The sequence below is a fragment of the Scardinius erythrophthalmus genome (genome assembly GCF_964197995.2).
Source record: "Scardinius erythrophthalmus genome assembly, chromosome: 4".
In the NCBI taxonomy this organism is placed as follows: Eukaryota; Metazoa; Chordata; class Actinopteri; order Cypriniformes; family Leuciscidae; genus Scardinius; species Scardinius erythrophthalmus.
The window spans coordinates 46,264,597-46,277,573 of record NC_138224.1 but is presented as its reverse complement, the minus strand read 5'-3'; the positions used below and the strand labels follow the sequence as shown (position 1 = coordinate 46,277,573).

Genomic DNA, 12,977 nt, shown 5'->3' with positions numbered 1-12,977 from the left:
GTACCAGTGAAGTATTTATGAAACCGAATTAATGAACTATTCAGGGTGTTGTCTTGTTTCTCAGTAACTTCTATTCTTTGAGTGTGTGTCTGAGACTGATTAAACACAATGTGTGTGGGACTAGGAGTGAGGAAGCTGCTTTACAGACACGCCTGATTTGAACACGGTACTTAAACACAGAACCAGGAAACAAGAAACAGTTTCAGTTCAGGGAAAGAGACACTGAAGTGAAGTTGAGCTGTTGTGTGTTTGCATCTCTGTATTTTTGCAGTAAAATGGTAGAAGCCAGAATTACTCAGGATGAGTTCCTGTGTTCAGTGTGTCTGAATCTCCTGAAGGATCCAGTGACCATTCCCTGTGGACACAGTTTCTGTAAGAGCTGTATTACAGGCTGCTGGGATCAGGAGCATCAGATGAGAGTCAACAGCTGCCCTCAGTGCAGACAGACCTTCAGTCCAAGACCTGCTTTAGCTAAAAACACCATTCTGGCTGAAGTGCTGGAGAAATTGAAGACTAAACTTTCTGCTGACTGTTACGCTGGAGCTGGAGATGTGCAGTGTGACGTCTGTACTGGAAGAAAACGCAAAGCCGTCAAGTCCTGTCTGGGGTGTCTGAACTCTTACTGTCAGAATCACCTTGAACAACATGAGAGTTTGTTTAAAAGAAAGAGACACAATCTGACAGATGCCACTGGACGACTGCAGGAGATGATCTGCCAAACACATGATAAGCTCCTCGAGGTTTTCTGCCGCACTGATCAGACATGTATATGTCTGCTATGTACGATTGATGAGCATAAAAACCACGACACTGGATCAGCTGCAGCTCAGAGGACAGAGAAACAGGTATGAACTTAAAGGAGTCTCATAATATTCATTTATAGGCTCATCATTTTGTTTATGGGTCTACTACAGTACATTTACATATTTAATGTCTGTTTTCACCCTCACTGTCTGAATGCTGTTTTAGCCCTAGAAACAGAGACACTATTCATAATACACTCTTTTGTGTAATGCAAGAGAAAATCATACAAGTTTGGAAAGACATGAGGATGATTAAACAATGAAAGAATTTACATTTCTGGGTGAACTATCCTTATAAAATTGATTAAATAAATTGAAGAAAATAACCTTACCATGTAAGATCTTTAACCCCTCAGTCTCACCACTTCACTGATATTGGATTCATATCTGTTTACCTGATGATTTGTGTGATGTTTCTCCTGTCATTGGTTTGTCCTTTAGCACCAGCTGAAGGAGACGCAGAGGTCGTTCCAGCAGAGGATCCAGCAGAGAGAGAAAGATATTCAGCTGCTGAGAGAGGCTGTGGTGTCTCATAAGGTGAGTCTGGAGAAGAAGAGAAGTTTGAGATGTCTCAGTCAGGACTCACTGAAGCTCACTGTGTGATTGTGATGTGTGTGTAACAGCGCTCTGCACAGACAGCAGTGGAGGACAGTGAGAGGATCTTCACTAAGCTCATCCGCTCCATTAGGAGAAAGCGCTATGAGGCGACACAGCGGATCAGAGATCAGGAAAAGACTGCAGTGAGTCGAGCTGAAGGACGACTGGAGCGACTGGAGCAGGAGATCAATGATCTGAGGAGGAGAGACGCTGAGCTGGAGCAGCTTTCACACACACAGGATCACATCCAGTTCCTGCAGGTAACAGAGATCTAGAAGAACAGGGTCATAGTGGACTTGAGCAAGAGACTCAAAGAGAAACATTTCATGAGAGCCGAATGAGCTGTTAACTGAATTGTTGATCTTCATGATGTTCGGTGTGTTCCAAAGAATTCAGAATGAATCAAATCTACTTATTCCTTCCATGTGACGCCATTGATGCACTTGATCTCTTATATTAATGTTATTGGCAGATGTTTGATCATCCAAGTGTTTTCCTAGAAAGTTCACATAGAGTGTAAGTGTCAAACGCTAGAACTTATAGCACTAGTATGATATAATATGAGAAGAATGAAGCTGTTGCTGTGAAAGTGCTGGATTGAGGAGAATTACTAAAGATCAACAAGAGCCGCACAAATCTGACAATAGTGCAGATTATTGATGAAGTGTGGAGGTGATGAGCTTTGATTTCTGTTTTCTGTAGAGTTTCCAGTCTCTCTCAGCTCCTCCCGAATCTAGAGACGGAAATGACAATCCCTTCTGTTCTCTCTCCTCTTTTGATGGCGTGAGAAAATCTGTCCATCAGCTGAGAGACAAACTGGAGGATTTCTGCAAAGAGAAGTTGTTCTCTGACAGAGGTAAAGTCCTGGAGATTCTGCTCTCAGAAATGACCCTCCATCATCTCATATCATGTTGAAGATCATATTAGAAATGTCTTAGTAATAAGAAATTACTTAGCAATCTCTTTTAAAGGCGTGCAAATGCCAAAGATTTACGAGATGAAACTTGTAGACCTGGTTTCACAGACAGAGCTTAGATTAAGCCTTAGTTCAATTAGGGAATTTAAGTAGCTTTTAAAAAGGTACCTTAGAATAAAAACATTACTGGTGTGCATCTTGAGACAAAACAATGGCACTGATCTATTTTAATGTCCAAGTTAATCTACAGTACGTAATTAAAGGTTTCAGTGCCAGATTTCTAAAGCGTTTATTTAACACTCAGAAATATAATGTCATGATAATAAATGGAGGATAAAATATGCAAGTAACAACAGTTTATTTATAAATGAAGTGTAGTGCAAAGTTCAAGCAGTCTGGTGCAGGGAAGGCTGCTCTTACCCCTTCTAAGGCCGTTGTGACCTTCGATTCGATCTCCCATGTGAGTGTGGATATAAACAGTGTCTCAGGTAAAATGCACTCGGGTGTGGACGGGCGTTAGGATGGATCAAAAATATGAGATAAAAAATCGGGTATGATGTTTTTGGAACTTGGGGGGCACGAGAGAGAAAAATCAAAACGCCCGAAAAAAAAGTGCCCACCGAGCCTGCCTGGAGTTGTCTTTTAGCAGATCTAATATATTCCAGGTTCTTGTGATCGGTCCAAGCTATAAAAGGTACCCCCGACCCTTCTAACCAATGACGCCATTCTTCCAATGCTAACTTGACTGCTAACAACTCTCTATTACCAATGTCATAGTTACGTTCGGCAGGTGATAACTGGTGAGACAAAAACGCGCAAGGATGCATCTTGTCATCTGTGGGAGAGCGTTGGGAAAGAACCGCACCTACCCCCACCTCTGACGCATCGACCTCCATCACGAACTGACATGAAGGATCGGGGGAAATCAGGGTGGGAGCCAAAACAAAGCGACTTTTCAGATTGGCGAATACAGCCTTGGCTGTATCGGACCACCTGAACATCGTTCTGGGGGAGGTCAAGGCAGTCAGAGGCACAGCTAGTTGGCTGAAGTTGCGAATGAAACGCCGATTGAAATTGGCGAAACCCAGCAACCTCTGTAGGGCCTTAAGGGAATTCAATTCAATTCAATTAAAATTTATTTGTATAGCGCTTTTCACAATACACATTGTTTCAAAGCAGCTTTACAGAAAGTGCATTTCATAAATGTACATAGAAAAAAAAAATTAGTTAATCATGTATTAATTTAGGGCATAACATCGCTGGCGTTGAGTCGTCTCTTCACAGGCGTCGAGTCGTCTCTTCACAGGCGTCGCGTTGCGTCGTCTCTTCACGGGTGTTGGGGCATCTGAAGTCTCTATGAGAGGCTGGATACTAACTGGAGCTGACAAACTATTTACCTCGGGACTAGTGTACCTCGGAACTAGTGTCCCGAGATAACAACAGAAAAGCAGATGGGAAATAATTAGCATAGCTGCTGTTCATAATATTAATGCATTTGATCCGATTTAACTTGTAGTATAAGAGGTAATCATTTCGTGAATGCTTGGCTAAAGAGATAAGTCTTTAATCTAGTTTTAAACTGGGAGAGCGAGTCTGAACCTCGAACAGTATTAGGAAGACTATTCCAGAGTTTAGGAGCTAAATGTGAAAACGCCCTCCCTCCTTTAGTGGACTTAGATATCCTAGGAATGACCAGAAGCCTCGAATTTAGTGATCTTAAAGAGCGCGATGGATTGTAGGGCGATAGAAGATCCGTTAAATACACTGGAGCTAAACCATTTAGGGCTTTATAGGTCAGTAGCAATACTTTGTAATTGATATGGAACTTAATAGGTAACCAATGTAGTGATGATAAAATTGGTGTTATATGATCATATTTTCTTGACCTAGTAAGAACTCTAGCGGCTGCATTTTGGACTAACTGTAGCTTGTTTATTGAGGATGCAGGACAACCAGCTAATAAAGCATTACAGTAATCTAGTCTCGAGGGCATGAATGCATGAACTAACTTTTCTGCATCAGAAACAGATAGCATGTTACGTAGCTTAGCAATGTTTCTAAGGTGGAAAAAGGCTGTTCTTGTAACATATGAAATATGATTTTCGAAAGACAAGTTGCAGTCTAATATAACACCAAGGTCTTTTACTGTAGATGATAAAGTAACAGGACATCTTTCTAAATTAAAGTTGTATTGCAAGAGGTTTTGTGGGCAGTTTTTTGGACCAATAAGTAATACCTCCGTTTTATCTGAATTTAATATCAGAAAATTACACGTCATCCAGTATTTTATATCTTTAACACACTTTGGTCAGTTTAGATAATTTAGCGTTTTCATCTGGTCGTGATGAAATATATAATTGAGTGTCATCAGCATAACAGTGGAAATTAATTCCATGTTTTCTTATAATATTACCAAGTGGCAGCATATATATTGAGAATAGCAGAGGGCCTAACACAGATCCTTGCAGCACTCCATAGTTTACTGACGTTATCTTCGATTTTTCCCCATTTAAACATACAAAATGGTAGCGGTCTGATAAGTGCGATCTAAACCAGCTTAATGCCTGTCCATGAACACCAGTATAATTTTGTAGTCGATCTAGGAGTATTTCATGATCTATGGTGTCGAACGCAGCACTAAGATCGAGTAAAACTAGTATTGAGATAAAGCCTTGGTCAGAAGCTAGAAGTAAATCTGTAATTTTAACGAGCGCAGTTTCAGTGCGATGGTGCAGCCTGAATCCTGACTGAAATTTTTCATAGATATCATTTTCTTGCAAGAAAGAGCCCAGTTTAGCGGACACAACTTTTTCTAATATTTTAGACATAAATGGAAGATTTGAAATGGGTCTGTAATTTGCTAGGTTATTATGATCTAATTGTGGTTTCTTAATGAGAGGTTTTATAACTGCCAACTTGAATATTTTTGGAACATGACCTAAAGATAAAGACGAGTTAATAATATTGAGAAGAGGCTCTTCCATTACAGGTAACACTTCTTTCAGTAGTTTAGTGGGTATAGGATCTAATAAACATGTTGTTGGTTTAGATGCAATGATAAGTTTATTTAGTTCTTCCTGTCCTATAGTTGTAAAGCGCTGTAATTGTTCTTGTGGGGTGATAATTGAGGCTGAATCGTAAGACACCATTAAAGATTGTACATTTACAATTGTGTTTCTGATGCTTTCTATTTTCTCAGTGAAGAAGTTCATGAAATCATTACTACTAAACTGTAACGGAATATTTTGTTCAGGTAACGTCTGTTTATTTGTTAGTCTAGCCACGGTGTTAAATAAAAACCTAGGATTATTTTGGTTATTTTCTATTAGTTTGCGGAGATGCTCAGCCCTGGCTGCTTTTAGGGCCTTTTTATAATGTGACATACTGTCTTTCCACGCGATTCTAAAGACCTCTAATTTAGTTTGTTTCCATTTACGCTCTAAATTACAGGTTTCTCTCTTGATAACATGCGTAGCACTGTTGTACCATGGTGCTTTAGTTTTCTCTCTAACCTTTTTTAATCTAATTGGTGCAACAATTTCTAATGTACTAGAGAGAATGGTGCTCATAGTGCTAGTCATTTCCTCTAGTTCATCTGTTTGTTTAGGTTCACTGAGCAGCTGAGATAGATCAGGTAAGCTATTTGAGAATCTATATAGTGGTTGGAAGGATTGTTCTGCCTGGTCGATAACGCGGCGCAGCATGACATATTACAGCAGTACGTAGTATGCAAGTTACCATGTAATGGTCAGTGACATCATCACTTTGCGGTATAATATCTATATCGGTTGGATTGGTTCCATATGATATAATTAAATCGAGTGTATGATTTAGACGATGAGTGGGACCAGTGACGTTTTGCTTGACCCCAAAGGAGTTTAATAATTCTGTAAACGCAGCCCCTAACGCATCATTTGAATTATCTACGTGTATGTTAAAATCTCCAACAATTAATGCTTTATCGACGTTGACCAATAGATCTGAGAGAAAATCTGCAAACTCTTTTAGGAAATCAGCGTAAGGCCCTGGAGGTCTATATACAGTAGCCAAGGCTAAAGATAATACGGATTTCTTTCTTACATCTAAAAGCGTAACATTTAACACTAGTACTTCAAACAAATTAAACCTGTGACCTGTTTTCTGAGTAACATTAAGAATATCTCTATAGATTGTTGCAACACTGACGCCACGACCAATCAGACGGGGCTCATGCTTATAACAGTATGCTGGTGGAGTAGACTCATTTAGACCGAAATAATCATTTGGTTTAAGCCAGGTTTCAGTAAGGCAAAGTACATCGAAACTATTATCTGTGACCATTTCATTTACAATAACCGCCTTAGGTGTGAGCGATCTAATGTTTAGAAGACCTAGCTTTAGAAAATGTTTTTGTTCACTAATATTGAGATTTTCTGGTTTAATCACAATTAGATTTGTCCTAGATCCTACAGTAGATTTAATGTTTGACCTCACTAAACGAGGAATAGACACAGTTTCTATATGATGTTCTACATTGGTACTTATATCAATTAAGTTGGGACAGCAAAGACTGTGATTTGGACTTTGACTTACTAGTCATATGGTGTGTAACGCCTTGGAGATGTTGTCCGACAGAAGAGCTGCTCCGATTCTGCTGGGGTGAAGGCCATCAGCACGGAAGAGCCTAGGTCGGTCCCAAAACAGATTCCAATTATTTACAAAGAGCAGTTTCTGTTCATTACACCATGACATTAACCATTAATTTAGAGCAAATAATCTACTGAACCTTTCATGTCCTAGTCGGTACGTGGGAAGGGGTCCAGACACGATGATCGTTGTTTCAGGCGATGTGCTGCGTACCGTCTCGATTAGGCTCCTGTAGTCCTTCTTCAGAACCTCCGCTGCCGCAGCCTGATGTCATTCGTTCCCACGTGCAGGACCACAGTTCAGACGCGCTCATCATCGTTCAGAATCTCGGGGACGCGAGCAGCGATTTCAGTGCACCTTACTTTTACCTAACGTAGCGTGTACGTGCCTAACGATGGAATCGCCGATGATCACAGCATCGGGTTCTGTTTCGCAAAGAGGGGAGAAGCGGTATTGGGTGGATATCTCGAAAACCGGGAGGGGCGGAGAGAGTCTTGGTCTAGACCTGACTCGCGTCTTCCGCTGCGGAACCATCCAGGCTTTGTGTTGGCATGTTGGAGCCGGAGTGAACGAGACCATGGCTGATCGCGACCTCGGCGCTCGGGACCGATGCTGAGAAACGCAAGGAGTAGACGAGGTCGGAGTCAGCAACGTTAATCACTGATTTGTGTGCATCGGTGCGGGATGTTTCAAGAGCTAAACGCCCGTATATCAGCTCGGCTTGTCTCACTAAAAGTTCGTGGATCTGCTTCTCTACAGCTTCCAGCTCAGACAGCACCGCGTGCAGCTCAAATGTGTCCTCACCTGCACCAAAAGGTAGACTACTTACATCTGATATATTCGCCATTTTAACAGATGGACAGTAAGTTAGCAACGATGCTACCAGTGATGCTATCAATATTAATACTAATTTATGACTGAAGTCTTGGATATAATCCGTTTTTTTTTTAGTGGTACAGGTGTAGAATAGACGCACGATAGGCGAAAAATGTTTGTAAGTGAGTGTGGAGAAGACGCGTTCAGCCGTGATCCACAGGAGTAACCTATAAGAGTATCCGGTGTTGGATCACTAACAGGCTCGTCACCGTTCAGGATCTCGGGGACCTGCGCAGCGACATCGAGAACACGAGCACCAGGAAAGCAGTGAGTGCGCACCTTACCTTTACCTGAGGAAGCGTGGACATGCCGGATGATGGAAGTGCCGATGATCACAGCGTCGCGTTCCGTCTCGTGAAGAGGGGAGAAGCGGTTCCGGGAGGAGATCTCGAAGACCGGGAGGGGCGGAGAGGTCCTTGCTCTGGTCCTGGCTCGTTTCTTCCACTCTGGAATCAGCCAGGGTCCATGGTGTTGTGTTGGTGCCGGAGTGAATGAAACCAGGGATGGTCACGTCCTGTGCGCTCGAGTCCTGTGCAGAGAAACACACGGAGTAGACGAGGTCGGAGTCAAAAGGTTACTAACCACTGACTTGTGAGCATCGGCGCGTGATGTTTCAAGCGCTGATCGCCGGTCTCTCAGCTCGGCTTGTCTCTCTAGTAGGTCGCGGATCTGCTTGTCCACCGACTCTAACTCCAACTGTAGAGAATGCAGCTCAAATGTGTCCTCACCTGCACTCAAAGGTAACGTTAGACACACATCCGATATATTCGCCATTGTAGCAGATGTTCTATAATGGCGAATTGTAGCTTTCAGTGGTACGGGTGTAAATAAGACGATCGATGAGATCACGCGTGAAATGCTAGCGGGCTAAGGCTAGTAGCGGAAGTTCGGATATAAGTAGCGATATCAAAGCAATCCGATTGTTTTTTATAGAGAATAGTATCGGAGATATGTTCACACGCTGTAAAAAATAGAAAATATTCGTTTGTAAATGAGTGTTTAGAAGCAAATCAAGGATTATGAATCCAATCGATAGAGCTCTAAACACAAACAACGCGCTCAGTCGTCACGAATGGGCAGTCTATCAAGGAATCTGGACTTGTCCACTCTACCACAGCCTTAACCTTGTCAGGATCCATTTGCACTCCCTCAGACGAGATGATGTAACCTAGGAAAGGCACAGACTGCATGAAAAGCGAATTTCTCCGCCTTGACAAAAAACCTATTCTCTAGCAACCTCTGAAGTACTCGTCTGACGTGTTGAACGTGTTCCTGGAGAGAAGAAGAAAAAAATCAATATGTCATCCAGGTACACATATATGAACTGATCTACCATATATCTCAGCACGTCATTGACGAGTGCCTGGAAGACCGCTGGGGAGTTGGACAGGCCAAAAGGCATAACCAAATATTCAAAGTGCCCCCTGGGGGTGTTGAACGCTGTTTTCCATTTAGCTCCCTTCCTTATGTGGACCAAATGATAAGCATTGCATTGCTCCCTGTAACCGCTCGAAGGCTGAAGACATCAACGGCAAAGGATAAGTATTCTTTATCTTGATGTTGTTCAGCCCCCGGTAATCAATACACGGTTGCAGAGATCCATCCTTCTTCCCCACAAAAAAGAGCCCCGCACCCGCTGGAGAAGAGGAAGGACGGATGAACCCCGTTGCTAGAGAATCAGAAATATATTTCTCCATGGCCTCCCTTTCTGGAGCAGAAAGCGAAAATAACTTGCCTTTAGGCGGAGACTTACCTGGCAGTAAATCTATGGCACAGTCATAGGGACGATGTGGAGGAAGAGAAGCAGCACGGGACTTACTGAACACTTCCTTCAGGTCGAGGTACTCAACGGGCATGTTTGACAAATTCACTGCCACCTCCTGAAACACAGAACCAGACACAGGTGAACAAGCAGACACAAGACAAGATGCATAACATTGATCACTCCAGGTCGAGATAGAATCTTGGCCCCAATCCACCCTAGGGTTGTGTTGTACCAGCTATGGGTGGCCAAGAACTATGGGTGCTAACGGGGAGTCCAAAAGTAGAAATGAAAGTGTTTCTGTGTGATTGCCTGATGTGATGAGGGTGATAGGTTCGGTGGTGAGAGAAATGTTAGGGAGTTCTTGTCCATTGAGGGCGTTGGCAGAAATCTTGTGAGCGAGTGATGTGAATCTGATACTTGTGAGCCAAAGTCCATGAAGTTGCCTTCTGCTCCTGAGTCCAGTAAGGCTTGACAGTGGTGAGATTGGGTTGCCCATCTCAGTCTTACCAGGGGGAGAGTGGATGATGAGATCTTCTCAGCGGAGATCCCACCCAATAGTAGCCTCATCTTCATTACCGGGCTCAATCTTTTTCCGGGCAGGAGTATAGGAAGTGGCCCGCTCCTCCGCAATAGAGGCATAGTCCCTTGGACCTCCGCCTCTCTCTATCCTCCCGGGAAAGCCGAGCTCTACCCACCTGCATGGGCTCATGATCGAAAACGGGGCTGGCCGTGTCCCCACCGCTGGCCTTTGGGACCTCGAGGACTCCAGGTAGTCTGATTGGGCGTGTAAGTCGTTCCATCCGATTCAGATGAGCATCCACTCTCAGTGCCAGTTCAATCAGCCCGTTCAGACTCTGTGGAAGGTCCAGGGTGTAGATCTCTTTCTAAACATGGTCAGCCAGCCCATGTAGGAGCATGTCCCACTGCGCCTCCTCATTCCAATGGCACTCTGCAGCCAGCGTGTGAAACTTGATGGAGTACTCCGATACGGATCGGGCTCTCCTTGCTGGAGGCTGGCGAGTAGTCTGGCCGCCTCTCTACCCGCCACCGCACGGTCAAAGACTCTCTTCATTTCTTCGGAGAGTGCCTGGAACGAGGCGCAGCAGAGATCTTGGATCTCCCACTCCGCCGTTCCCCAGAGAGCCGCTTGTCCAGTCAGCAGGGTCAGCACGAAAGCCACCTTAGAACACTCGCTGTTAAAAGTCAGCGGTTGCAGAAAGAAATACATAGGACACTTTGTTAAGAATGCTCTGCAATAATTGGGTTCACCTGAATAACCAAATTAATTACGGTGATTGGCAATCACCCTGACATACGCACACAGACACACACACACACACACACACACACACACACACACACACACACACACACACACACACACACACACACACACACACACACACTGACATACAGGCAGAAAGAGAGACAGTGAATTCATGAACTGTGGCATATAATTCCCCTTTATATGCTTTTTAAATTATATATAGGTGAAAAATAGTAATAATATACACCATAATACTTATTATAAATACAAATCTATAATATACACCCCTGATAAAAAGTTTGGGACCGTTAAGTTTTTAAAAAAATGTTTTTGAAAGAAGATTTAATTTATTTCATCAAAAATACAGTAAAAACAGTAATATTGTGGAATGTTATTACTAATTAAAATAACTGTTTTCTATTTTAATACGTTTTAAAATGTAAAATAATAATCTGGAATGTGTGGAGGTGTTTTTATCTGGACTTTTTGATGAACAGAAAGATTGAAATAGAAATATGAAATGAAAAATAGAAATGTGAGTTATTTTAAATGATTTAAAATAGACATGTTTCTAAACATTTTAAATGTCTTTACTGTCATTTTAAAAATGTTACTGCACATTTACAAAGTGGGAAAGAGAGCATAACTGTATCATACTTACTGACATCCAAAAAAGCTAGATTTGAAATGAACTCGTGACTTTAACAAAAATGTAAATCAGGACAGGCCTAAACGGGGGATTCAACATATTCTTCAAAAACAGGATAAAACTAAGGGATAAATATGGGTAACACTTTATTTTAATGTGACGTGGTTATATGTTACTACATGTACTTACTATAGTAATAACGAATTTGTGCATACTTACAAGTAACTAACCCTAAACCAAACCCTAACTGTAACTCTATAGGAAGTAGTTAATTGATATTACTCAGTACTTTCTTGAGTAAGTACAATGTCACTACATCACCTTCAAAATAAAGTGTAACCTAAATATGATCATTTTTCACTGAAAGCCAATTAAAAACATTGATCCACGTTTTAGAGGTAACATTCACAGTAGAAAAAAAATAGCTTTTCAAAAGTTTCAGGAAAGGAAGAACAAACTGAAAACTCCTCTGTAAAAACTATTCCACTCTGTTTTTATCCTCAACAGGATTTTGTATCAATTCTCTCTAATTTTTGAGTCATCAGATGGAAATTTAAAAAGCTCAAGATCACCTAAGGCTGAAAACACTGAAAATCCCCAACAATAGGCCTACAATGCTTCAAAACTTTGTAAACCATATTATTACACTTATTGGTGAATCAATTTAATGGATCCTTGCTAAATTAATGCATAAGTTGCTTTAAAAAACATAAAATTATAGGTAAATTCATTCTACCATTTTAATAGTGTAAATATAAGACGATTAGACAATATTTTATTAAGAGGGGGGTGTCAGGGACCTGGATGATGGATAATGATAATGATGATTTGCACAGGATATCAGAGAGATCTGACAGATTCATAATTCCTGATTCTGATGTGTTTTCTCTCCATCAGATTCCCATCGGTTCACTCTAGATCCGAACACAGTGAATAAACACCTCCGTCTGTCTGAGAGGAACAGAGTGATTACTAACACTGACAGAGAGCTGCTGTATCCTGATCATCCAGACAGATTTGATGTGTTTCCTCAGGTGTTGTGTAGAGAGAGTGTGTGTGAACCCTGTTGCTGGGAGATTGAGTGGAGTGGGAGATGTGTGTGTATATCAGTGTCATATAAGAGCATCAGCAGGAAGGGATCGGGTAATAAGTGTCGGTTTGGACTTAATGATCAGTCCTGGTGTTTGTACTGCACTTCCTCCAGTTACTCATTCACACACAATAACATAAAGACTGATCTCCCTGTAGAGTCTATCAGCAGGAGAATAAGAGTGTGTGTGGACCACAGTGCAGGAACTCTGTCCTTCTACAGCGTCTCTGACACAGTGATCCTCATCCACAAAGTCCAGACCACATTCACTGAGCCGCTCTATCCTGGGTTTAGGGTCCTTTCTGGATCATCAGTGAGACTGTGTTGATGAATGAGAATAGACTGATGAGAGATTCTACCCATAATGCTTTGAGCTGCATGATAAATC

General features: G+C 42.0%; 1 protein-coding gene across 1 annotated transcript; it reads left to right on the top strand.

Moving 5' to 3' along the window:
* Window positions 1-275: 275 nt before the first annotated feature.
* On the top strand, window positions 276-12,917 carry LOC308689324 (tripartite motif-containing protein 16-like; the record flags this gene model as incomplete). The annotated part of the gene is made up of 5 exons (XM_081362975.1): window positions 276-845; window positions 1,245-1,340; window positions 1,427-1,660; window positions 2,103-2,256; window positions 12,397-12,917. The coding sequence occupies 5 exons, from the start codon at window positions 276-278 to the stop codon at window positions 12,915-12,917; spliced, it is 1,575 nt and encodes a 524-aa protein (XP_081219101.1).
* Between the last annotated feature and the right edge of the window lie 60 nt (window positions 12,918-12,977).